The sequence below is a fragment of the Akanthomyces muscarius genome, chromosome 3 (genome assembly GCF_028009165.1).
Source record: "Akanthomyces muscarius strain Ve6 chromosome 3, whole genome shotgun sequence".
Classification (NCBI taxonomy): domain Eukaryota; kingdom Fungi; phylum Ascomycota; class Sordariomycetes; order Hypocreales; family Cordycipitaceae; genus Akanthomyces; species Akanthomyces muscarius.
The window spans coordinates 628,441-653,793 of record NC_079243.1 but is presented as its reverse complement, the minus strand read 5'-3'; the positions used below and the strand labels follow the sequence as shown (position 1 = coordinate 653,793).

The 25,353-nt window shown below is 51.1% G+C and overlaps 9 protein-coding genes across 9 annotated transcripts; 3 read left to right on the top strand and 6 right to left on the bottom strand.

The window, feature by feature from the left end:
* Window positions 1-2,730: 2,730 nt before the first annotated feature.
* On the bottom strand, window positions 2,731-3,470 carry LMH87_001520 (uncharacterized protein; the record flags this gene model as incomplete). Its single annotated transcript, XM_056192808.1, has 2 exons — window positions 2,731-3,113; window positions 3,170-3,470. 2 exons carry the CDS (start codon window positions 3,468-3,470, stop codon window positions 2,731-2,733), a joined length of 684 nt encoding a protein of 227 aa, XP_056049908.1.
* A 94-nt stretch (window positions 3,471-3,564) lies between these two features.
* LMH87_001519 (uncharacterized protein) lies at window positions 3,565-4,498 on the top strand (the record flags this gene model as incomplete). Its single annotated transcript, XM_056192807.1, has 7 exons — window positions 3,565-3,583; window positions 3,823-3,876; window positions 3,926-3,947; window positions 4,005-4,026; window positions 4,074-4,180; window positions 4,250-4,335; window positions 4,398-4,498. 7 exons carry the CDS (start codon window positions 3,565-3,567, stop codon window positions 4,496-4,498), a joined length of 411 nt encoding a protein of 136 aa, XP_056049907.1.
* A 93-nt stretch (window positions 4,499-4,591) lies between these two features.
* On the top strand, window positions 4,592-5,689 carry LMH87_001518 (uncharacterized protein; the record flags this gene model as incomplete). The annotated part of the gene is made up of 5 exons (XM_056192806.1): window positions 4,592-4,675; window positions 4,898-4,954; window positions 5,121-5,143; window positions 5,252-5,272; window positions 5,323-5,689. 5 exons carry the CDS (start codon window positions 4,592-4,594, stop codon window positions 5,687-5,689), a joined length of 552 nt encoding a protein of 183 aa, XP_056049906.1.
* An 819-nt stretch (window positions 5,690-6,508) lies between these two features.
* On the bottom strand, window positions 6,509-8,944 carry LMH87_001517 (uncharacterized protein; the record flags this gene model as incomplete). The annotated part of the gene is made up of 2 exons (XM_056192805.1): window positions 6,509-7,573; window positions 7,673-8,944. The coding sequence occupies 2 exons, from the start codon at window positions 8,942-8,944 to the stop codon at window positions 6,509-6,511; spliced, it is 2,337 nt and encodes a 778-aa protein (XP_056049905.1).
* A 116-nt stretch (window positions 8,945-9,060) lies between these two features.
* LMH87_001516 (uncharacterized protein) lies at window positions 9,061-10,707 on the bottom strand (the record flags this gene model as incomplete). Its single annotated transcript, XM_056192804.1, has 3 exons — window positions 9,061-9,114; window positions 9,284-10,656; window positions 10,701-10,707. 3 exons carry the CDS (start codon window positions 10,705-10,707, stop codon window positions 9,061-9,063), a joined length of 1,434 nt encoding a protein of 477 aa, XP_056049904.1.
* Window positions 10,708-10,860: 153 nt separating this feature from the next.
* LMH87_001515 (uncharacterized protein) lies at window positions 10,861-12,512 on the bottom strand (the record flags this gene model as incomplete). Its single annotated transcript, XM_056192803.1, has 6 exons — window positions 10,861-10,903; window positions 10,968-11,412; window positions 11,629-11,677; window positions 11,744-11,752; window positions 12,254-12,269; window positions 12,415-12,512. The coding sequence occupies 6 exons, from the start codon at window positions 12,510-12,512 to the stop codon at window positions 10,861-10,863; spliced, it is 660 nt and encodes a 219-aa protein (XP_056049903.1).
* Window positions 12,513-14,538: 2,026 nt separating this feature from the next.
* Window positions 14,539-17,345, bottom strand: LMH87_001514 (uncharacterized protein; the record flags this gene model as incomplete). The annotated part of the gene is made up of 4 exons (XM_056192802.1): window positions 14,539-14,543; window positions 14,716-15,664; window positions 15,737-16,299; window positions 16,367-17,345. The coding sequence occupies 4 exons, from the start codon at window positions 17,343-17,345 to the stop codon at window positions 14,539-14,541; spliced, it is 2,496 nt and encodes an 831-aa protein (XP_056049902.1).
* A 317-nt stretch (window positions 17,346-17,662) lies between these two features.
* Window positions 17,663-18,405, top strand: LMH87_001513 (uncharacterized protein; the record flags this gene model as incomplete). The annotated part of the gene is made up of 4 exons (XM_056192800.1): window positions 17,663-17,707; window positions 18,121-18,162; window positions 18,234-18,311; window positions 18,370-18,405. 4 exons carry the CDS (start codon window positions 17,663-17,665, stop codon window positions 18,403-18,405), a joined length of 201 nt encoding a protein of 66 aa, XP_056049901.1.
* Window positions 18,406-21,797: 3,392 nt separating this feature from the next.
* On the bottom strand, window positions 21,798-22,309 carry LMH87_001512 (uncharacterized protein; the record flags this gene model as incomplete). Its single annotated transcript, XM_056192799.1, has 4 exons — window positions 21,798-21,804; window positions 21,854-21,977; window positions 22,125-22,223; window positions 22,291-22,309. The coding sequence occupies 4 exons, from the start codon at window positions 22,307-22,309 to the stop codon at window positions 21,798-21,800; spliced, it is 249 nt and encodes an 82-aa protein (XP_056049900.1).
* Between the last annotated feature and the right edge of the window lie 3,044 nt (window positions 22,310-25,353).

Genomic DNA, 25,353 nt, shown 5'->3' with positions numbered 1-25,353 from the left:
TCCCCCGAACGCTAGACGACACGTATACTAGAATCTTGCAAAGATTGCGTCTTGAATACAAACCTCACGCCATACGACTTTTACAGCTGCTAATATACTCTAAACGGCCGCTTCGAATCGCAGAGGCTGTCGATGCATTAGCCGTGGATTTTGCAAGTAAACCACGCTTTGATCCTGCAAATAGGATGCCGATTCCAGGGGAGATTGCTCGATATTGTTCAAGTTTAGTCTCCCTCACACGCAGATGTAAAGAAGAAGAAGACGACGAAAAAGAAGAGCCAACCGATGAAACGGTTGAAATTCAGCTTGCACATTTTTCGGTGCAGGAATACTTTCAATCAGATCGATTGCAGGCAGACCTAGCAGCGCATTTTAGCAAGACAGGTGCTGCAGCTTCTCTGGTTGACTTGTGTATGTCCTATTTGCTCGAACTGGATATATCATTATCAGACGATGAGACGAAGGAGCACTATCCCTTTGCAGAGTTTTCGGCGCAGAATTGGGCTACCTTTTTTCGAACCTCCAATACTATAGACGATGCGGTCATAGAAACAGCACAACAGATCTGCGATCCTAGGTCATCTCGCTTTCGAACTTGGTTCAGAATCTTATGGGCCAAAACACAAGTTGGCACCCATCCCGATTTCACGACTCTCATGGTAGCCTCGTACCTCGGGCTTGAGCAAGTTGTGAAACTCCAGCTTGGGTTGGAAGACGTTGATATAAATGCCAAAGACAACACTTACCAGCGTTCGGCACTGTCATGGGCTTCAGAAAGCGGATTTGACAGCGTGGTGGAACTATTGATCAAGGGTCCAAGTTCTCGTTTTAACACGGCTTTCACCAAGCCATCAGGACTAAAGGGAGCCATAATTGACATAAGGGACAGAGATTTTCGAACGCCACTGTCGTATGCGGCTTTCTATGGATACTTGTCTATTGTCAAGCGGCTGGTTAAGATACAAGGTGTCGACGTTGACGCAAAGGACAAGTACAACTGGACGCCGCTCTCGCTAGCAGCGGAGAACGGGCATGATGATGTGGTTGCGGTGTTGCTTGAGCTTACGCAGCTGAAAATGGTAACACAGCTTTGGTAAAGCTGCTTCTCGAACATGGAGCTACGGTAAAGACTGGTTCAGTGTCGGATGAAACACCTATAGAAGCAGGTGACGTTGAAAACATGACGCCACTGCACTACACTGTCAGATTCTCGGCAATTGCAGCTGCAGAGCTTTTATTGGAATCTCACATGTGCGTTGATATCGCGGTACGACGAAGGACCTGGGTCCATCACTATGAGAAATCAGGCAGCGTTCGCTGCGAGCGGCTGCCTTTGCACACATCAGCCGGAAAAGGTCTTGGTCTTACGCCGTTACACTATGCCGCTTGGACCGGAAATGTGAAAATGGTTGCTTTTTTTTACGCCATGGAGCGGATCCTAACGCTAAGTCAGAGTTTGGGGAGACTCCACTCCATCTTGCCATTGCAAAGACTATCAAAGGGCCGCGGTATCTGGAATACAGAGATTACTGGACAGAAGACGATTGGAGAGTTGAGGTCCTCGCGTACAATGCCAGAGCTGACGGAAACTACGAGCAGCTCGAAGCGCTTGACGACTTAATATTACTTGTTCGGATGCGTGTGCTTGGCATACTTCTGGATAACGGGAGAACGAATGTTAACACCGCAGACGATGACGGAGAGTCAGTTCTGCATAAGTTGCCATACTGTCACATTCCACCACCTCCTCTGCCATCTCGGACGTCGCCAGCACCAGATCAATGGTGCTCTTTACATCTTTCCCCTGCCACGTCTTCGTCCTTCGTGGCAGGAGACTACAGAGTCCATGCTCGCTCATCAGTTCGATGATTGGTCCCGCCTCTCCCTGTTTCTTCACCGGCTATCATCGCGGATTCGAGAATCTGGATTGACTGTGTACGGCTGTGGAGTACGCACGACACCATACCCATTTGTGGTGGCGTGCGACAAGTTCATCTATGTCGAGAATCTTGTTCCACACAGCCTATTGAACGCACAGGATAAAATCGGGAGAGGAAGTGGAGGCGCCGGAACTAGCTCAACCCGCCCGTGGGCTCCCCGTCCTACCCGCCGCCCGCCGACCCTGACACAGTGCTCTGGACCGCACTTATTACAAGAGAATTCCCGCCGACCGCCCCGTCCGCTAACATAGAGACGGCAAGCCGTCCAGCCTACGCCAAGATAGCCTCTGTCCCAGCTACAACTACCCCAGAAGCGTCCAGAAAGCACCCAACTGAATCAGACTGCCGCGTACTGATTCGCATGCCAGACCATGCAGCAAACAGACTTAGCAACTACAGCATCAAGAAGCACTTGGTAGACAACCTTGCCCTCAATCCATCGATGCGAGACGCATCCCAACAGAGAAGACACTATTTTAGCGTCCCAAAATAAGTGGCTCGCTGCGCTGAAGGCATCAAAGGCCGATAGGACGGAGACGTGGTATACCTAAAATTGTGTTTTTCTTACAAGCTATAAAAATGAAGTGGCGCTGAATTTTATAGAGCCTCCCCGTTTTGTGAGCGGAACGTAAGCCAGCATCGCAACCCCGCCAAACAGTACCTCAACGACCCGCAGCAGTTCTTTACACCCGGCTGGAGTAAACTTCAATGGCAAACTTGCGCCAGAGACAGCTTCTCGATAATCGCGACCACGGCCACCACAATGGAGTTGTGTATAATTTAACAAGGTTCATGCAAGCAGTCCGCGCTGAACATCCCCGGGCGAGGGACGAGGAAGGTTGCCGAGGTCGGCGTGTTTCGTCACTTGACGAGCCTGCAGCACGTCCACTCCCAGCCTCTCGAAAAGCCGCTCCAGCTCCGGATATCTTTTCATAGCAAGCCCGACGTAGTTCAGATTAAGGCCCCCGCTCAGCGATTTAATTTCCTCTCCATACTTGTCCTCCAACAGCCTCAAATCCGCTGTATCGTGGTATTTAGCTCGGGTGGCAGCTGCGCGAAGCTTTCCCTTGAACAAGTAGAATGTTGAGAGGAGACAGGAAGTGCCCTGCCCTAGAGCGGCGCCGTGGATGGCAATGCTTTTGAGCGGCACACCTGCCATCGAATGCTCGGCTCCTGCCATGACTGTCATTCAGTAATGCTTATTCTAGTCAGCAATCGCAAGGACGAACCTGGAAATTGTTCACAAAAAATTTCCACCAAAACAGCGTTGCGTTTGTCCGGCTTATCAGACCAGAGAAAGGCAACATAGTCTTGACGGGCCTGTGACACGACTTCAAACCCGTGTTGGCCGTCAAGTATCCTGATTACCTCATTTTTAGCCACCGATGCGATGCAGTCAATGTCTTTCGTCGTCCGGAAGCCTCCGAGTAGGTTGATTGCATAACCTCCAAAAATTCCATAAGCTATGCCACGCTCACTGAAAGCGCGTTGCAGGGCTATGGCGGCATCATTGAGGCGCTCCTGGATCATGGTTTCGTTTTTTTTTTTTTTTTTCAAAAAGCAGATGATGTTTTTCCAGGGTTCAGAAATGAAAAAATATAATTCACTTTCCTTGTCCGACACAATGATTTCTTTGCCGTGGGGTGTGTGCACGAGACGGGCGTTTACAACAGCTGTATGCAGCCTTATTGGCCAAAAGTGTAGGCAGCAATGCAGCCATGCGGAGTAAATACTTCAGTCTTGATTTGAGTCCTGAGCGCATTACAAAAACGACTCCCCCCCTTTTCTCCACCTCTCCAGGCCGGTAAAGCGATTGCGTATGCGTACAAAATTAACTAGTAGATATCCGCTGAAACAGAGAGGACCTATCAACAATAAAAAGCCCGCCACAAACGAACCGCCTCAAAGGCGCCTCTCCAAAACGCCCTCCCTCACAGTAGGTACTATGAGTCATATGTATCCAGTGATTGATCTCACATGGACAGCTTCTACTTCATCGCGAATAAAGCAAGTGACCTGGTTATCCGAGAAATAGTCGATCCTGGACTGCTTACCATTTATTAGCGCAATAACCATGTCACGCACTGTTTGTGAGCAGTCTGCAAGCTGGGAATTCACCCAGCTTTCATCCAGGTTCATCCCATCAACCAGCTGCTCAACAGCAATCATGGCATGATCATCGTCTGTGAGGAGGAATTTGGTGGCCAAACCGGCCAAAAAGGGGGGCAGTCGAGGCAGGGGTAGAGTCACCATCTCCTCTGAAGGCAAATCAACAATTTCTTTGCTGAACCCCCCCTTTATACCTCCAGGAATCAAAGTATTGCGCTCGAGAGGTTCCAACCCATAGACATTGGCCGTGAAGATAACGACGAATCGTTGTTTGCCCTCCAAAAAGGTCGTCATTAGCCGGGGAAAGCCCCGTTTATACTTTGTATAGTTGTTGACCTCTTTTTCTAGGCCACAGGGTTGAAAATAGCCAGACAGGCAAAGTCTGGCAGCTGCGACAATGCTGCTTCCTCGCGGAACGCATAATTCTAAGTCCTGCTCCATGTCGTTAGTGTTGAACAAACCTAAGACATATGTGGATAGTACACGCACATAACAAGCCCGCGGAACGTTATAATAATTCAATGCTAATTCGCCGATGATGCATGAAGGGATGCTATTTTCTCCGAGAATACTGCTCACGATTGTTGCGAGCGTCATCGTGCGCGTTCGATGGGATACCGGGCATGGTGATTCCATGTTACAGGTGTCCCCATCAATGGCCGCGTTTGCTCTCTGCCGTCTCCCCCCCGGATCCACCCAGTTGCCGACACGTGCCGTGCAGCCTAGTTTTCACAGCTACGGCTTCGACCTGTGATTCAGGCACCCGACTGTTGCACGACTGTTCCGCAGACAGAATGAAATCCTTTGTTTTGAGGCTTCTGCACCGATCGTGGCACAACCGAATACAGATACTCTCTGATCTGCATCTCGAGATCGGTCAACAATACGCGTCCTTCACTTTCCCCGTAAGCGCCCCCTACCTGTTATTAGCTGGCGACATTGGTCGCCTGGCCGATTATGAGAACTACTTGACGTTCTTGCGAGCCCAAACATCACGCTTCGAGACCGTATTCCTTGTCTTGGGCAACCACGAGTTTTATGGGTTGAACTATAATGACGCACTTGATACAGCACAGCGTCTCGCAGACGAACCGGTCCTAGACCAGCGACTTGTACTCTTAAACAGAACGCGATGGGACAGCCCGCGGTCCAAACTTTCTATCCTTGGCTGTACACTGTGGTCCTTGATACCGGAAGAGAAGACCAGCATCGTGCAATCCAGGGTGAGAGACTTCAAGAAAATCCGCGATTGGACTCCTGACAAGCACAATAGCGTCCACGCTCGAGAGGCTGCTTGGCTACGCAAGGAAGTTGCCAACCTGACCGCAGCTGCAACGCAGCAGACGAGAAATTTACTTATTGCTACACACCACGCTCCATGCCTTGATGGAACTTCGCAGCCTGAGCACGCACATAATTTGTGGTCTTCGGCGTTTGCCACTGAGATGCTGGCATCCGGGGATTGGAGCCCTGTCAAGACTTGGGTATTTGGCCATACGCACTATTCAACGGATTTTGTGCGCAACGACATCCGAATTGTTGCAAATCAGCGCGGATATGTCATGCCATTGCCGAATCGCTACCCGAGCAATGGCAGCGCAAGCAACTACTTTGATGCTGGCAAAGTGGTTACCAATTGAAGTTGGCAAGCTCGAACCGCTGCCTTTGATCCTCGCGCTTCGCGACTGACGCTGTTCTGTTTCCGTCTCGTCCATCATCGTTGTCGCTATCCCGTCGTCCATCATATCGCCGTGTGATCGTCCGACGATGCGCTATTGGCGACTCAGATTTGACTCCGAAAATTCCGCGTCCCAAACAATACCCTTCACACCCGACCGCTCACCACACCGTGCTTTCTTTTCGCCGCTCTGCACTCGTGGCCGTGGGCTACGCCGCCACGCTACGACCTGCCGTCGATGCCTCGCACGTTCTCATGCCCACTCCCTAAACACATGCTACTCCGCCTCGCCAGTCTCTTCGACGTCCAGTGTGATGGTGATATCAGTTTTGCCGCTATTAGCATGACCGCCGTTTCGACAATCTCCGGCAAGCCCATCGGATGATTTTCTGCATAACTGTTGCGGACTATGGCTATGCCATTCCCCCGGCGGTGCATCTATTAGTCCCCGTTTTAGCCACAACACGGCCTTTCGCCGCGACGCGATTTTCGGCCATGACACGACTTTCAGCCATGATATGGTTTAGGCACGGAAGTTATACTGGTCGAAACGCGCGAACTTGTCAAAGATGCCGATTGTATGCAGGAAAACCCCCCCAAAAGTGTTTAAGAGCGGACATTAATGAAGCTAATATGCCATGTATGCCTTTTTTTTGGATACTATGCTACCACGAGGCCTTTTTTAGGTAGCCAGGCCGCTACGCTGGTCAACTTTAGTGTACACTGGTAGATAATGCGAAAGCACCGGCAATTCCACAGTCTGCAGTCGTGCCTGTCGTGTCTAAGATGCATGCATATCATGGGGTATCAAATTATGCGAACGATCGTGACACCACGCGCCAAATTCATGACACTCTACGCAGAGGTCAAAGCTGCCGCCATGGCACTTAAGACAGACGAGGTGACTGTCGCTTCTCCCAATGTAACGGGTGCAGCAGTCGCACCAAGCCGAGGACTCATCATGCGTCGTCGGACTATACCCCACGGCCAAGTCATTGTCGCTGGTTTGAATACCTTTTTTTCTCGCAAATTGAACGATCACCTCCATTACCTGAGCATTCCCGCTCCTCGCAGCCCACCATAGCAACGTTCGACCGAGGCCGTCGACAAAATGATCGAAGCCACAATCCACGGCAAGCAAGCACGTCACAACCTTCTCATGGCTGTTTCTCGTAGCAGCGAATAGAGGAGTTGCACCATAGCGGTCGGCAGTGTTTATCGCAGCGTCACAAAGCAGAAGATGCTCGACCACCTCCACGTGTCCCCTCGCGCAAGCGTAGAAAAGAGCCGAGCGGCCATCGACATCCACCATATCAACAAGAGACTTCTTCTCTACAAGTATTTTAACAACTTCAAAATGCCCGTATTGAGAAGCGAGGTGAAGTGGCGTCCACCCGTGACAATCTGTAGTCATATCATCGGCTCCATTCTCAAGAAGCAGTCTAGTCACTTCGACGTGGCCATTGCTGGCAGCTGTATTGAGTGGTGTCCATCCATCATGATTTGCAGCCGTGACATCAGCCCCGTTCCCGAGAAGCAGTTTAACCATGTCGACGTGGCCATTGCTAGCTGCTGTATTGAGTGGTGTCCATCCATCGCTTTCGGCAGCCGTGACATCGGCTCCGTTCTCGAGAAGCAGGTTGACCACCTCGACGTGGCCATTGCTAGCTGCTGTAATAAGTGGTGTCCATCCATCATTTTTTGCAGCCGTGACATCGGCTCCGTTCTCGAGAAGCAGTTTGACCACCTCGACGTGGCTTTCATCCGCTGCTGAGTGAATTGGTGTCCACCCATCATTACTCGCAGCTGTGACATCGGCCGCCTTTTCCAAAAGCAGCTTCACCACCTCGACATGGCCATTCAAAGCTGCTGTATTGAGTGCTGTCCATCCATCATTACTCGCAGCTGTGACATCGGCCGCCTTTTCCAAAAGCAGCTTCACCACCTCGACATGGCCATTTAAAGCTGCTGTATTGAGTGCTGTCCATCCATCATTGCTCGCAGCCGTGACATCAGCCCCATGCTCGAGAAGCAGCTTAGCCACCTTAACGTGGCCGTCAAGAGCTGATGTGTAAAGCGGTGTCCATCCATTACTATCGGCAGCCGTGACATCAGCCCCATTCTCGAGAAACAGCTTGACGACCTTGACATGGTTACCGCTAGCTGCTGCGTAAAGTGGTGTCCATCTGTTATCATCTGCAGCTGTGATATCGGCCCCCTTCTCTAAAAGCAGTTTGACCACCTCGAAATGGCCTTTGAGAGCTGCTACGTGGAGTGGTGTCCATCCATTACGATTTGCGACATCGGCTCCCTTCCCCAGGAGTAGTTCTACCACCTCGAAGTGGCCATTGCAAGCTGCTGCGTGAAGTGGTGTCGTTCCATCACTATTGGCAGCCGTGACATCGGCCCCCTTTTCTAAAAGCAGCTTCACCGCCTCGAAGTGGCCATCGCAAGCTGCTGCGTGAAGCGATGTCCACCCATCACTATCGGTAGCCGCGATATCAGCCCCCTTGTTCAAAAGCAGCTTGACTACCTCGACGTGACCGTCGAAAGATGCTGCGTGAAGTGGTATCCATCCGTTGCTACCCACAACCGTGGCAGAGGCCCCCTTCTCGAGAAGTACCTTCACCACCTCGGCGTGGCCTCGGATAGCTGCCGCGTGAAGTGGTGTCCATCCATTACTACCAGCAACCGTGGCATTGGCCCCCTTCTCGAGAAGCAGCTCGACTACCTCGACGCGGCCGCCCAGAGCTGCCGCATGGAGTGGTGTCCATCCATTCTTATTTGCACAAGTGACATCGGCCCCCTTCTCCAAAAGCAGCTTCACCACCTTGACGTGGCCCTTTTTAGCTGCTGCGTGAAGTGGTGTCCATCCGCTATTACCCGCAACTGCGGCATCGGCCCTGTTCTCCAGAAGCAGCTTCACGGCCTCGACGTGGCCGCTGTGAGCTGCTGCATGGAGTGGTGTCCCTCCGTTATTAATCACAGCTGTGATGTTGGCGCCTTTCTCTAGAAGCAGCTTGACCACCTCGACGTGGCCTTTGAGGGCTGCTGCATGGAGTGGTGTCCATCCATCATTATTTTGAGCCGTGATATCAGCCCCCTGCTCGAGAAGCAGCCTGTTTACCTCGACGTGGCCTCTCGTAGCTGCCGCGTGAAGTGGTGTCCATCCGTTGTCTTCCGCAATAGCCGTATCAGCCCCGGCATCCAGGAGCATCCCGACTATCTCGGCGTCTCCCTTTCTGCAGCTCACTGCTAGTGCGGTCGCACCCGACGGTGCTTGCTTATTTATGCTGTACCGCCTTTTATGTATTAGGAAACTGACTGTGCCCGTCAAACACAGTTGCGCGGCGTAGCAAAGCGGTGTGGCCACCGTTCTTTCACTTGCTGCTTCCAATTCATTAACTTCTTTGTCATACCACTTCCGCCACAAATGCCACTCATTGCTCTCGTTGAAAAAGTCATTAATAAACCTGATCACCTCACTGTCGATCGGTTTACACACCACTGCGTGCTTGTACCACGAGCCGGCCGCATAATTCAGGAATGAACCTACGACTTTGTCTGACTCTTCATCTTGACCAAGCCAAACGGTGCGAAAATTCACGTAACGAAGACACATCAAGGCAAGGACGCTGTTTTGCGTCGCTTCGTTGGAGTTGCGCAGCCGCTCATTAGCTACCACGACGTTTTCTCCTGCGGTCACTCTGCTGACAAAAAACTCCTTGACGGAGAAATGTGCGAGATGCACAGTCTGGGAGCCAACGATGGGGTCCAACGGCGCGCTGCGAATCTCCACGAGAGACCCGCAGAGGCGCCGTATTTCTCCATCGACGTAGTCTTGATCGATAGAGTCTGGCATCTCATCAACAGGAAAATCGACACAGTCATCGTTGATGAGCAGCGCTTCCGTTATTTCAGCGACTGTAAGCGGACGTAGGGCAAATGCCGCCCATCGCAAGAGGTGAATGGCTCGTGTGCTTTCCTCCGGTGGGAGACCCAGTAATTTCTGCCAGTCTCGCTCGTAGAGGTGTGTCAGCGCAGTTGGTGACCGATCAATGGATGCCTCGAGCTGTTTCTTGTTCTTGCTACTGCGGAGCGTATGTCCTTGCAACTTGATCCATAAAAACTGGCCATTGCAGCGACTTGCTAGCCTGAGAGAGATGTTGTTTTTTACGGTATCGTCTTTATTGTGTAGTTTCTCGTTGACAACGCTTCTGGCGTACAATTCTATATCCGGTTGGACATCGTCGCAAGAGAGCTTGTACTCAATGCATGTCGCACCTTCATCGCGAAGCATAGCTTGTCGAATTTCGGACATGTTGCGACTGACAATCATGACTCTTGTAGTAGTACCGGCGACCGCTTGCTTGATGGTCTTGAGAAAATTGGCCACAGACATGTGGTCGGCTTCCCAGGGTTGGTTTGCTCCATCACATTCATCGAGGCCATCAAGAACAAAGGTCAACTTCGGAATGGCCCGAACAATCTTTCGGAAAACCGTCAAGACGTCAGCCCGCGACGCTGCCTGGCCATCCTGAGACTCCCATTCCTCCTTTACCAGCTCGAACGCGGCTGGGTGAGGGAGTACCTGAGTGAGCCACGATCGAACCGCCACGAACGGATCTCTGCGGCTCTCTTGGTCGTCGAAGGAATAAAAAAAATGCGCTGGTGGCGGATCGAGCGTGGAGCGCAGATGTTCCACAATCCTTGAGCACAGAATGGTCTTCCCACACCCCGGTGCCCCATGAATCCACATAGTCTTGGCCATCTTTGCCGGGAAATCGGGAGAGATCCAGTCAAGAAACAAGGTTTGTGTGAGAAACCAGTCGAAGGTGCCGTCCAGTCTAGCCTCAATCGCGTCTTCGTACAGTCCATTGGAAACATGAGGGCCCAGCAGCCATGCATACACATCTTTCCGCGTCACCGCTGCGCCAGTCAGCAAGGTTCGAGAGGAGCGGCGTGCAACTAACCTTCCATCTTGGCCAGGATCTGTTCAAACTCGACAGCCCAAGGGTCCTTGCCGGGAAACGAGTTTAGTGGCTGTCGTTAGCTTGCGTAATAAATGTCAGGAAAAATGCGTACCGTCTATGCGACGGAGAGCACCATTGCCACATTCCCGCGGCGCAGGTCTTATAATTTTCGCCCCATCGACGGGAACCAACTCGCGCAGAGCCTGCACAAGGCACATCAGCGTTTCAGCTTGCATCGTGAATTTTGCCTTGTCCCTCAATGCCCACTTCATCTTCTGCCGCCTCGACTCGGGAAGTGCGCTCGCTTCGGGATGGGTTCGGAGAAAACGTGCGCCGCTCTTTTGTCCTGCGGTTGTACCGCCCGAAAGTAGAAATGCGCCGTCTTCATTGGTGCAGATTTTTTCGATCTCTGATAGATGCATGCGGATTGTCGAAAGTATCTTCGGGTCATTTAGGGCTTCGTGGTGGTCGGCCGATAACGTTCCGTTGTCTAGCCCGACATCGCGGCCCCAGCGCTGTAGAAGCAGCCTTTGGCCCTCCAAAAGAGTGCGGACCAGTTGTGACTCGTCTGCAAAGTTCCTCCAGGACTCAAACCGCCCAATGGCATCCAAACAGGTACTGAATAGGCCGGCAAGCCCAAGAACCCCGACAGCCAGCCCGACAGGTTCCATGGCTTTGCATAAACACGATAGAGTGGAAGGATGCTTGGTGTCTGTGAGGAGAGTTTGAACGTTGAGAAGAGGTGACCGAGCAAGATATTATACATGACGTTGCATGGCTTCGTGCTAGGCAAATCTGCAGGCTGCCACAGCACAGCCTCGCTCTAGTTCTACGGGCCACGATCTGCATCAAGGCTGCCTTCGAAAAGCTGCCTTATAATGTTCCCAAAACGGGTAGCCCCTGAGTAGGACCTGGAATTGTGGCCTACTTCGATGATGCTTGTTCGGTCCGGCGTTGTAGAGCAAATGCGCATACGTCTTAACAATGGCAGCCCATGTGAGCAGCACGCTTTGATGTGCTTGAGAAAATGCCCAGGTACGTACGAAGGCAATCTGGGAGGAGAAAATTCTCACTTTCGCTGCGCCCGCCGTTGCCCCGCAGCTGACTAAAACCTAAGTGCTAAACACGTATCTAGGCATAGCTAGTGAGCCCTGTTGGCTGGAGGCCACCGGGCGTAATAAAACAATGAATGAATGAATGAATATCGAATGCAATTCTCAAGGTACAGTGGCACGGAAGATTCTCGACGCAAGCATCTTTGCTCCAGCGTTACCCTGGCTGCCAAGCCCCGCAATGCCGAGCGCCCTTTCAAGCACCAAGGCCAACCATCTGCACCATTACGATCGCTAGGTTACCCGCACAAGCGATCGCAGGCTACTGAGTGGTGTGTATGGCCTCCATTCGAACGCAAGCCATTTTTGGCAAGCTGTTCTTGATCTTGTCTGCTAGGTTTCTCCGAGCAAAATCTTTGTCGACTGAACATTGATGCTTATTTTGTTTTCGTGTGTGTTTTTTTTTCCGCCGCGCAATATGAAAGACTCCGCGATTAGTACTGTGAAGTGGCATCCTCTTTGCACACTATTTGTTAGCGCAATACAACGGCAGCAAAGTCTGAAAGCAGTGTGCAAAAGAGGACAACGATAGTGCACCTCACATTACATCCGCTGCGTTCGCTGAATAGTGCCGCCAGCTCGGCCTGGAGTAGCGTAAATACTTAGCTATCGAATAAACCGATCCTCTGTTCATTTTCCATTCATCCTGATACAGAGTGCCGACACTGGATTGCAACGTCGGCACACAATGGGTGACCATATGTACTTAGATTGCACCTTGATATTCGCTTTGTAAGCTGCCTCTTCAGTCATGTTGAAAAATTAAGCAATACTTTAGAAAGAGCTGGCAAAGAGTAGTGTGTCTGATATACGCAGAAGAAAATCGCTCCAGTCCATACCCGGCGCCTAACCAGAGACTTTATGAGAAGACTTCTCTAGTAGAAGCATCAGTAAATGCACCCGCGTCACTTAGAAGGGGTTTCTTTACCAAGAGCCATCCTTAAGCGATTCTCAACCGCCACATTCCCTATCTGTATTGCACGTGACATCGGAGTTTCGCCAGCCATATCTTTTAACTGCGGTTCAGCATTATGTTCGAGCAGTAAATCAACAATCTTCTCATCTCCTTTCTCTGCTGCTCGTGATAGAGGCGTCTGGAAATTCATTAACAATAAGTCGGTTTTCTGTAGCTACTTTCACTTACTCGCTACGCGAGCCGAGGGCGCCAATGTCAGTCATAAAACTTGCTCTCTTCATTCGTCCCAGGTCCGATTCACTTACATACTACGCCAGCCAAGAACACCAATGTCAGCCATCAAACTCACTCCCGTCATTCGTTCCGGGTCAGATTCACTTACATACTACGCCAGCCAAGGACACCAATGTCAGCCGTCAAACCATCAAACTCACTCTCATCATTCGTCACGGGTCGGATTCACTTACCTTCTGCGCCATTCAAGAACACCAATGTCAGCCATCAAACCATCAAACTCACTTTCGTCATTCGTCACGGGTCGGATTCACTTACAGACTACGCCAGCCAAGAACACCAATGTCAGCCATCAAACCATCAAACTCACTCTTGTCATTCGTCCCAGGTCGGATTCACTTACAGACTACGCCAGCCAAGAACACCAATGTCAGCCATTAAAACATCAAACTCACTCTCGTCGTTCGTCACGGGTCGGATTCACTTACTCGCTACGCCAGCCCAGAACACCAATGTCAGCCGTCAAACTATCAAACTCACTCTCATCTTTCGTCCCAGGTCGGATTCACTTACTCGCTACGCCAGCCAAGAACACTAATGTCAGCCATCAAACCATCAAACTCACTCTCGTCACGGGTCAGATTCACTTACCCGCTACGCCAGCCAAGAACACTAATGTCAGCCATCAAACCATCAAACTCACTCGCGTCATTCGTCCCAGGTCAGATTCACTTACATACTACGCCAGCCAAGAACACCAATGTCAGCCATCAAACTCACTCCCGTCATTCGTTCCGGGTCAGATTCACTTACATACTACGCCAGCCAAGGACACCAATGTCAGCCGTCAAACCATCAAACTCACTCTCATCATTCGTCACGGGTCGGATTCACTTACTCGCTACGCCAGCCAAGAACACCAATGTTAGCCATCTAACCATCAAACTCACTTTCGTTGTTCGTCGGGGTCAGATTCCCTTACTGGCTACGCCAGCCAGGAACCCCAATGTCAGCCATCAAACCGTTAAACTCACTCTCGTCAGTCGTCCTAGGTCGGATTCGCTTACTCGCTACGCCAGCCAAGAACACTAATGTCAGCCGTCAAACTATCAAACTCACTCTCATCTCTCGTCCCAGGTCGGATTTACTTACTCGCTACGCCATCCAAGAACACCAATGTCAGCCATCAAACCATCAAACTCACTCTCGTCATTCGTCCCAGGTCGGATTCACTTACATACTACGCCAGCCAAGAACACCAATGTAAGCCATCAAAACATGAAACTCACTCTCGTCATTCGTCCCAGGTCGGATTCACTTACCTCCTACGCCAGCCAAGAACACCAATGTCAGCCGTCAAACTATCAAACTCACTCTCGTCATTCGTCACGGGTCGGATTCACTTACTTGCTACGCCAGCCAAGGACAAGAATGTCAGTATCAAACTCACTCTCATCCACTCCGGGTAGGTTGATTTTACTTACAGGATCATAATGATAGTCCACCATAGCTCCTTTTTCCAGTAGTAGCCTGACAACCGTTACGTGCTGTTCTTCTATCGCATGCGCGAGTGGCGTCAGACTATCGGCCCTCGCCTCAATATCAGCGTTATTGTTAAGCAGGCGCTTGACCACGGTTTCATGTCCAAAATGCGACGCTAGCATAAGCTCTGTGGTACAACAGGAACTAGCCATGTTTCTACTATACCAATAGATTTTAGACCATACGGAATATGCCTTGGAATTTGGCTCACATATTTTTAAAGCGGAATCCATGGTGCCATTGCCATCGACGATATTGGCGTCGCGAAAGTGACAGCCCCAAGTTTTGGCTGAGTAATTTAAGAGGGCGTCGCCATTGACCGAGTGGCTCCCGACGGAGTGGTTGTCGTCGGAATCGCTGGCCTCCAAAGTCGCATTTCTCGAAATGGAATCGTCAGTGTTGTACAAGTTTAGATAGAGCACGCAGAGCTTCGCAAGAACAGCATGTGCCTGGCTGGTACTGATAGAACGATGCCAATGCAGCCCTGGCGTACTAACTGCACGTGCCGGGTCTGCGAGGAGAAACTCGCGAGCAGTTTGATGAAGGAAGTAAATCCTGCCGTGATGGATTGAAATGAACAATCCACATAGAGATCGGAGACTTGACTCAAAGTCCTTCTCAGACTCTAAATCAATGTCACGAATGGACTGCGAACTCTCGTCTATATTCAACGCAATATTCATTTCCGAGAGTGTCAGCGGCCGACTCGCGACCAAAATCACACTTAGTGCTTTCTGAACTTTCAGGCGTTCCGTAGACTTGCTGAGGATTTGCTCATATGCCTGATTGACACTCCCAGGAAGCGATTTTATGGTGGAATCAATTCCCTTCTGTGTCCTTTTCCAGTTCTCCTCTTCTAAGTACTGGAACACAAGGTACGCCCAGAGATATGTGCGGTGGGTAATCTCCTGTAGTCTTTTCTCTAGATGGACCTTAATTTTGTCTGAGAGGCCCTTCTTCTTCGAGAGTTGATTGATGCGGTGCGTAATGACAAGGTTCACCTCCTGGCTGATTTTCTCCGACTGTTGTTCCCCTGGAATACGGATATTTGGAAAACTCTCCAACAGATCACGGAACTCAGACACGATCTGTTCATATGGGCGGCTTGTCAGGAGATACTTCAACTTGCCGTGGCTGAACTTGTCGCCTTGGCATTGGCCCTTAACCTTCTGCATCAGGTCTGCAAACTCCGATTGGGCGCATTCGTCCAGCGCATCAAGGACAATGCTTACAGGTCCAGCCTGGGGGTCCTGTACGGCGGTTCGCAGAATCTCCCACAGCGATTTGGTAGAGTCGATTAAACCTGGCCCGTTTTTGCGGAATGGCGGGAGTGCATGTTCGATCAGAGCGGGCCTCTGAGAGAAGAACTGGTGAAGTAGTGCACAAAGGGCTTGCCGGACGGTGCTCTGGTCTTGGTCTTTGAAGAAGAAGTAGCAGATGGTCGTCGATGGTGCCGATTGTGATATCTGGTGGTCAATCAGGTACTTGGCTAACACCGACTTCCCACAGCCAGGATCCGCTGTGACTAGCAAGGGACCGGACTCCTGTTTCAACCAGTCCTGAAACTTCTCGTGCCTGAGGAGCCACGAGCACGTGCCATCAACCCGTTCTGCAACTCGGTCTTTATACCACTCGTATGTTGCGTCCTTGCTGCCAGTCGTGAGGCGGAATAGTTGGTGACACTTTTGTCTTTCGTCTTGTTCCTCTCTGGACAGTCTCTGCTCGGCTAGATCTTTCTGGGTTTGAAGCTGCTCCTTGGCAATGTCTCGTTGCTCTTTAAGAACTTCTGGCAGGCCTGTCATATTAATAATTGCAAATTAATATGTATTATCGTCATGATACTTGGACTCCCTGAGACTAACCAGATAGAATGTCGGCGATCTTCTTCTCGGCTTCAACCCTGCTTGGGGTTATTTGGCAGAGTAGATCTTTTGCATATGCTGCAGCCGTCATTGCTGCGTACCGCTGCCACTCCTTATTCTTGTGCGAGTCCGAGTAGTCGCAAATGCCACGAATGACCAGACAGGGAAAGTGATTCATTAGCCCTGCTGCCTCCATTTCAAAACACAGAACATCTTTCTCCGTTGCAAGCTTGTCACGAACCGTTGCATCCTTCATTAACTGGTTTGCGGAGGCGATTAAGCCGTAATGGATTGCGGGGTTATCCTCGTTCGTCCTCCGTTCGCGCCGCGCGACCAAATTCGACGGCTCATTTGCACAAAATGCCGCGCAGCCTCTCGGGTCGCATGTGAACTCGCTCTTAAACAGCCTATCAGTAGCAGGCGCCGGTCGCTTATATTTGTCTCGCAATCTTGGATTTTTCTCGAGAACGGTGGTGACAGCCGCCTCGAGCTGATGGCCTTTCCTCTCATATTGAGTCTTGATTCCGGTTAATGCAGTCCGCAGAGCTGTCGGAGGTTGGTTTAGAAATCTTGTGTGTTGAAAGGCCTTGTCCTGGATCGTTTTGCCAAAGTCGTATTGGAACACCCCGCCGTGGCCGTCGCGCGGTGCACTAACCACGATGTCGCCCAGACGAATGTCCTGCTTCGGGGTTGGTGCGCCACCACCGATGCCGACCAGCACACCAATCCTAATATTAGGGAAGCTACGGAGCATGTTCGTTGCAACACTAGCCGCGGAAGACGTTCCGTATTCACCGTCTGGCAACACTGCGATGACGACATTATGCTTCTCAATACGGCCCAGAGTGTAGTGGTTGGTATCGTTGCTTGACAAAAGCTCGGGCGGGCCGTGCTCATCGTCGAGAAATTCCTGGGCAGCAACATACTCAGTCCTTATAGCAGAGATCCAGCCGATGGCGTAGTCTTGAGGGTCGGGCATGATGACTTGTGGAGTTCTGCACCATAAATGGCCTTAAACAATGGAGTTGTTGCCATGTACCGCACGGAGGAGGGACGACTCCTGTATAAAGGGAGCTTCAAGAAGCGAGGAAGTGCGCGAATTAAATAGTGTGTGGCGGTGACAAGACACCGAAACTGCAGGGCGACTAGAGGAGATTATGGTTGCATCAGAGAACGTAAAATTGACAGATCAGATATCATACGGGCTGGAGTCACCAGGCAGGTGTCTGCGGGTCATAGCTGTTCCTTCATGCCTTATTGGACGGGGATCCGGGACTTCGCCGTGGAACCCCGCGAATGCAGCCACTGCCCAGGGTTGCGCCTTGCCGTGTCATGATTAGTGTATGCTTACTTTTCTATTGGCTAGGCCAATGCAGCAGCCAGCTGTCCTGCAGCCAGGGCCTGGCGGAGGATGGTGATATCTTCACTCCCACCGCGACACCCAGAGCCGGGAAAAGAGGTGGCGCAACCAGTCGACAAGGTGCCCAACCAAGGTGCCCAACCAAGGATCTCGTGCGGCGGACTATGTTTGCCAGTGAAGCCGTTAGGCTGATTGGTGTGTGCTGTGTGTGTGGCACAAATGGAACCGATGATTTATCGGCTGCAGTGATCCACATGAAACCATACACCCAACTTGCTTTGCCAGCTCGCTGCGGTCAAGCTGTTGCGTCTGTGGTTCCACCCCTTCGTCCATCTCGCGGGATGACTGAGGCTGTGGGGCTGCACACTCGACGCAACCATTGTGGGGTGTTCAGTTTGGGCCGACAGAGTATCGGAAGGACACTTTGCTCTTTTCAGTACGGATCTGATTCGCGTGACAGGGCTGGTTGTACGCGCGGAAGCCTGCGCTAATACAGAATGCTTTTAGCGTCGTTCGGCGGATGCGAATCGAGAGCAATGTGTAATGATTCACACAGAGTTTCTCAAACTCATGAGACTACAGCATGTGAGTGTGCCCCTCAACTTGCCCCACAACGTGAACCATGTTAAGGGAATGTTATGAGGACTGCTGCGATTCTACCGGGGAAGCTGGGGCTTGAGCTCTGACGACTAATGGAGTGAGTCGAGATGAGTCTTCACAGTCATGTGCCGTCCATTTGCGAAATACCCCCTCCTTCCGACAGTTCAGCGCAGGATTGGTATATATACAGGACCAAAGTTGTATGTACACATCGGGGACTCAAGCCAGAGAACATCCTCATTTAACAGAGTGGCCAAAATGCTGTGGCCAAGATCGCGGACGTTGGTCTTGCTAAGTGTGCCGGCGGCAGAAACATGCATACTTACGCAGGCACACTACTTTACATAACGCCACTATAATGCGTCGCAGGATATGGCTCAAATCGTCTGCTGGATTATTAAAAGCCACCAAAGCCGCCGTGCCGTTGCCTCCCTGTACGAAGCTTATAGTTCCATTCCACAATTCGTTCCTGGCAGAGATAGGCGCAACACCGGCCAGTCCACAGCGGCTGTGCAGTTTTGAAGCAATGTCCATATCTTGGAAAGAGCCAGAGGAGACACCTGGCGAGAGAGAATGGGTGGAGTCCGTGGGGCTGACATCCTTTCCTCCCCAGGGACTGTGGTGAACGCAGCCTGGAAAGTGATGATTGAAGATTGGCTTTGAAGCTTGCGGCTTTGAGATTGCTTCGACTTCCTTGTCAAATACCCAGGGAGATTCGTTATACTCATCAAGTAGGAGCTCTGCCATGTCTGCGGCACTCACGCCCAGCCCCTCTAACTCCTTGAGCCAAGAATATCTTCCTATAGCGATGGCATTGATATCTTTAGAAACGAGTTCCTCAACTACTGACCTGTCGTTCTTTGCCAAAACAGCTAGAACTTCCGGTGATGGGAGAATAACTCGGTCCACGATTTCGGCGCTCGAATCCGGTGGTAGGAGGACTTCGACCAGTTTCTGCAAGATACTGTCCGTGTCTCCTAGGCAAATGGCAGCGAGAATCTTAATGTTCCTCTCTTTAAAAGAAAGTTCTAGATCATCGGATATGGCTTTTGCCACGTTACTGCCAAGCTGAGCTGGAAAAGACGAAAGTTGAGCCAAGCTATAAGCAAAGACTGCGGGAAAGGCGACAAAAATCATCGACCCAGTCAAGACCCCGATGCTTGGCACTGATAACAGCAAAAGAAAGAATTGATGCGCAACAATCATTTGCACAAAGCCGCTCTCAAAAAAGGGCCCACTATGACCCAGAGCTTCCGATATTCCAAGATTAGCGGGAGGAGCATCATCCTGCACACGTCTGGAAGGCTCATAGATATGCTCCTCCAGAAATGCAACAGCTCGCATATAGTTCCTTTCGTTGCTGTCATTACCAAGCTGTAAACCCTTTTGAATAATATCCTCGTCGCTCAAAGAGCTCAGGGCTACGCGTTGCTGTTCTGTAAACGGCATCACGCTCGACCGTACCCGCTCGCGAAAATATGAACACAGACGGCCACATTTTTGCGCATCTTGTAGCTGAGAGTGCAGAAAGCAAGACGCGACCTCGGCGCTCGCACTCGCGTAGAGCTGCATGAATCGATTCTTGACAATCTTTTGTATAGACCTTGTGTGAGCCGAATCGATGAATTCTCTTTCAGATGCGTCGGAGGCTCCCTGTTGTTGCCACATAAACGTCCGAAGACGAGTAAAGAAAGACCAGGAAAAACTAAACGGATGAGTGTAGACAAGCTCTGCCGTTACTGACCCGTCAGTATCCCGCGTCTGCCTGATTTCGACGAGATCAAAGCATGGGCGGAGGCCCTTGTCAACGAAATATGGCCGGACCTGCCTCTCGATATCCTGGATGACGTTTTCTTTATGTTCTTCGAAAAGATCCACCATATCCTTGAAAAGGGGGTAGGTCGTCTGAGCTTCGTCCATCTCGCTCGGTCTGCATACTGCGTCTCAGTGACATTCCATCAACGCAAACATCAACGCAAAGCTGTGCCTACATGCTGAGGGACGTTGTTACCTCGGGCTCCTGAGAGCCCTCTTCGCGAGAGTAGTCGGACATCGTTTTTGCAAGGTACTCGTGAACGGTTACATAGTATTTGTTGTCATACCTCTGACAAGTCCTACAACCTGGCGCGGGGTAGCAAGATGGCTGAGCTAGTAACGTGATGGTATGCAGGACAGCCCGCCTCACTTTCTGACTGGACCAATGGCAGCGTAGGTCACAAACGCTTCAGTACGAGACGCGGGGCTGAGTCAGGCAGACCAGAGTCGACCGGCGCAAGGGGCCGCCGACAATTCCCGAACGGCTTCCATCATGATGCCCAGGAAGAACTCATGAGAGACGCTTCCCCGGTAACAAAGCGCCTCATCTCAACAAGCTCAGCCAGAATCCCACACCGACGAACGCCAGCAGTCTGGCAAAAACTCGTTGCATGCTATGCGCCTTCTTGTGAGCGTAGGTGATAGGGGCTCTACCAGAGCAGCGAGCCTCCTGGTCTTAGCGCACTTTGGCCCGGCTCTGCTGTACGGGAATGGTGCGAGCGGAAAGCCTGGGCTAGCGGCGGCTTCTGGTTCTTCCGCGCCGTGAACATACCTAGGGCCACGTATAACCTATTCAACTGGCACATCCAGCCGCTGTTCTATGAGAGGCACCCCGATCAGGTTATCTTAGACGAGGTCTTCTTCTCCTATTGGGGCAGACAGGCATCTGAGTTTGTAGACAAAAAGATAGGGGAGAGGGAGAAATATGTGCAGGAACTGAGCAAGGCATACTGTGATATGGGCTACTACTACTACTACTAGGCGCAAGCTGCTCGAAAAAGGCACAAATTGTCGCCGTTCGAAAATGGATCATCCGCCGTCCCGCAGCTAAAGCTTCATGACGGCTATATCTGCCGCAACTGAAACCCGCGAACGACAAACCTCTATTTAAACAGAAGACGATCCTACTAGACCAATCCAGCACAACTGCACTACAATCGAGTTGGAAACCAGGAGCAACAGGGAAAGAATTGTAATTTACGCGCCCGGACGAAGAGTTGGATGAATCGGCAGGCCGTCATGGACTGCACACGCAAATATAGCAGGAGAAATTTTAAATTGATGAAGGGTGCAGACAAAGCCCGATTCGTCGTATAAATAGCGGTTACATAGTGCTGATTTTAAAAGGCTTTCGAAACAGAATCTGCGATATATTGACCGCGCTTAAGACAAACCCTACCCCTTAAGCACTAGAGTTAATCTGGAGGTATACGCCATTTAAGATGCGTTGAGTGCTCTGCTTCGCTCCCCTCGGCTCCGACTTATCAATTTCCTTCACCATGTCCGGTACGCTTAAAACCTGAGTGTCATCGTTTTGCCACGGGAACGCCTCGGGCAGTGAGAACCACAGCATTCGTGTGATGAGACAGGCTGTCAGCACCGGCGGATTGTTCGGCTTGGTAGATACGCTGAAGTGCGTGTCGCCTTCTTGCACATCTAACCTCTTGGACGATGAGCAGGTAGTGAGCACCAGCATGAGTATAAGATCACACCTCGAGTCCCCCAAGCAGTTTTGTAGACAATGCAGCGCGGCTTGGTAGTGTGACCGAACCCTTTCACCAGTCGGGCCTCTTTGCTCCTTTTGGCGCTCGAATCCTTCTGAATGAGCGCCCGGACCTGGATCAATGATATGTTGCTGCCGAAGCAAATTCTCCGTCGTCTCAGCCTTTTGTTGCCGACCAAACTCCGTGCTTCATAGGCCTGCGCTGTCTCCAGCGCCGCACGCTTGAGGCTGCGTTACTGGCCGGCCAGCTAGACCCTCACAGTACCAGTAGCCCGCTAAGCCCTCGCAGTAGACCGCTGAGCCCTCGCAGTAGACCGCTGAGCCCTCGCAGTAGACCGCTGAGCACTCGCCATAGTCCGCTGAAACTTTTGCAATCCTAAGTAAACCACTAAGTTAGTTACTGTAACTCCTCGCAAAAGAGTTTACTGTCGTCGGTTCTCTCCATTGTGTCGAACACCGCAGCAGGCTGTCTCCAACTCACAAATAAATTGAAAATCGAATATGGGTTCATTATTCACCAAATGACGCTTCGAAGGGCTTCATTTATGGGTCGTAGGACGTATCACCTTAAGCATTGCAACATCAGACGTCATTTTTGTGCCTTATTTTCCGCAATAATATTTATCATTGAGCATTGCTCGTTGTTCGTTGTCTTTTGGATGGGTTGGTCGTATTTTGGTCGGCACCTCGCTTCGGCTGTGTTTTTTGGGGTGACTCGTAAAAACCGACGCCGCCGAGACCCTTATCTTCTTCGGCGCAGCGACTGCATTCCTGGTCAAACTTATGTTCTTCAATTTTGAACCTTTGCCACAGCCGCCAAATGCGCCACTATTTTTCGTCTCCAAACAGGAAAGAGTCTGCGAGAGTTCCTCCCAAGTATATCCATTTCGTAGAGCTTCTGATGCATGTTAGAGCGCACAGAAAAGAGGCGGTCAGGCTAGATCAAGGGCCGTGGTAGTACACTATTCAAACTACCCTGTAGCCGTTTGAAAGACTTTTGGCCGTTGGGACAACGCTACTCGTTAAATCTTCATATCTTGCATTTCCTTTGTTTGCGGCGATATACGCCACTGACAGCAGGGCTCCCGCTGGTCCCCGTACAAAGACCAGGCGACAACAGTTGTTGGCGCGACGCGGACGCGGTTGCCGCCGCGGACGCAGAACGCCAGCATCATCGTGATTTCGCTGACTGGTATCGGTTTAGACAGACATATGCCATTGGGCGCGAAACTGCTACTGTTGGAGGATGATGACAGGACAAGTATTCCAGGGGCAACTAGTTGAGAACTTGGGCGTGACGCGCCCAGTTGGGGCCCACTTAGCGGGTACAACTGTACATTTATCCGTAGAAGGCTCGATAGCACGTCTTAAAGCCTACTCTAGTACAACCCGCTAAGTTACCTATTATAGCTGGCACATAATTTTCTTAGCTACTTACACCGAGTCGTCTGCCCGCCAGGCAAACGCAGTCCAGCACAATTTCGCTATCATGAATCGGCATTTTCTTCCATGGTCGCATTGAGTTGTGCCTTGGCCTTTGTTGCACGGGCCTACATGGCGGGTCCGGTGAAAGTAGCCTATTTCTTGCATTTATAATCCAGACTTCAATAAAGCGTTTGTATTAATGCAGGTGTGAATATTTCGGAAGTGGGAGTTAAACGACGGTGAGGAGAGCATGAGTATCACTCTATCTTGGAAGTAAATCTTCCCTCGTGGTCCAGGTCAGCCACAACTGGCCCGCAGCATGGAGAAGGAAACGAAGAAATTGAGAAAAACGTGAGAGAAGACCAACGCTAGAATTCATCTCCTTCGCTTCGGTCGCGAGTGCGTTGCTTTCTCGGGCGCTTTCAACTTGAATGTGTTGCTGGTAGCCTCTGCTATGCCTCATCTCCATCTTGTGTCTCTCTCTAAGTACCTGCCGGCTAGCTCTCATATCCTTTTCCAATCGATCCAGCTTGTTTTTGTGCATACTGGTCAATTCTTGTCGCATTTTGTTATGCCTCTGGTGTGCGAGTTTCTTGACAGCCTTCCCCCGAAGGCCCTGCATGACGGACACATGCTCGTTGTGAAGCCTCAGACGATCAGCCTTTCTTACGCTGCTGAATTCTCGCATCTTTTTGCACAGTGCAGCTTCCAAGGCTGCTGCCTCTTTCTTGTGCTGGGATCTCTTGGTATCAGCGGCATGTGGCTGACACAATTCGCCTATGAGCAAAGGCTTCCGTTCAGCAGCCTTACTGCTCTCTAGCCTTCCTGGGGCTGCTCGATGAGGCAGTGCGAGCGCGTCGTAAAACATCGTTTCATTCACAGCGGTGGCTTCTCGCAGTTGTAGAGTCGTTCTTTGCTTGACCGGCCTCCAATGCACCACTGACGGCGGGGCGCTATGCCTGTCCAGCCAGTCATGCACATGATCTTCCGGCCAGACTTCGTATGTAAGATCGGACACTTTGGGATGAACTATCTCGATCCTGGTCACGGCTCGGTTGCCGAGTACGCCAGTCACAATCGGACCTTCGATACATTGGAAACTAGTGTTTCCTTCCGGGTGGAAGCGCTGGGGAGGCGGGTTTGACAGAACAGTGACTACCTCGCCTTGGCTGATGCGTAGAGCAAAAAGCGCCGAAGCTCCATGTATAAAATTGATCCACGCCGCCTGTGTTTTTTCCCTCTGCGGGCAAAGTTCGCTCTTCGGATTCATATACTCTCCCATGGCAGTGGTCAGGGTCTGCATACCATGACAATCCGCCCATTTCTGTGCCGCTTCTCGTGTCATACCAGTCCAAAGGACCTGGCGGCCCAGCGCACAAGAGCTTTTCAATTGAGACCATACGGAGCGAATTTCGGCCGATGTGAGATTGGTCTCGATGAAGTGCCGCAATGGCTGCGGCCATCGTTGGGCCGACTCGAACACGACTGAGAGAGAGTCAGACTCAGACGCGCGGCTCGGAGCATTACTCTCTTCTTTCCTGTTCATGATGATTCTGCTTACGAGCTCAATGATTATAGAACTTGCAGATCGTGGCGGCCTCTGTCTGTGGCGGACATTAGAGCAAAGTTCACGTGAGTCTTACCAAAATACAACCCGCCACTGGAATGCGTTCGCTCACATGCGATCTCAATGCGGCGAGAACTTTAGCCACTAGCATGCCACACCAGAATGATTTGGTCAAAAAAAAGTTCATCTCTTCAGCACAGTGGTGTGGGCCATCTTGCTTTGCAACGTGATATACTGCCGTGGGCATTGTTGACTATGCCCGAAGCATCGATACCACACAGCGGGGTAATGTGGCGATAACCGATCGCGCTATCGTGAAGTTCAGCGTCTGCAACTTGACGGGATAAGTTTTTGGCCTGGTGTCCCGACCCTGCCCGCGCCAAACCCGCCGTTTGCCAATCTATGGATGGGCGAAATGCCAGACGCCGAATTATAGTCTGCGCATGCACACATTTTCAAACCCCAACGGACTGACCCCTGCCGAGTTTGCGCCGCGC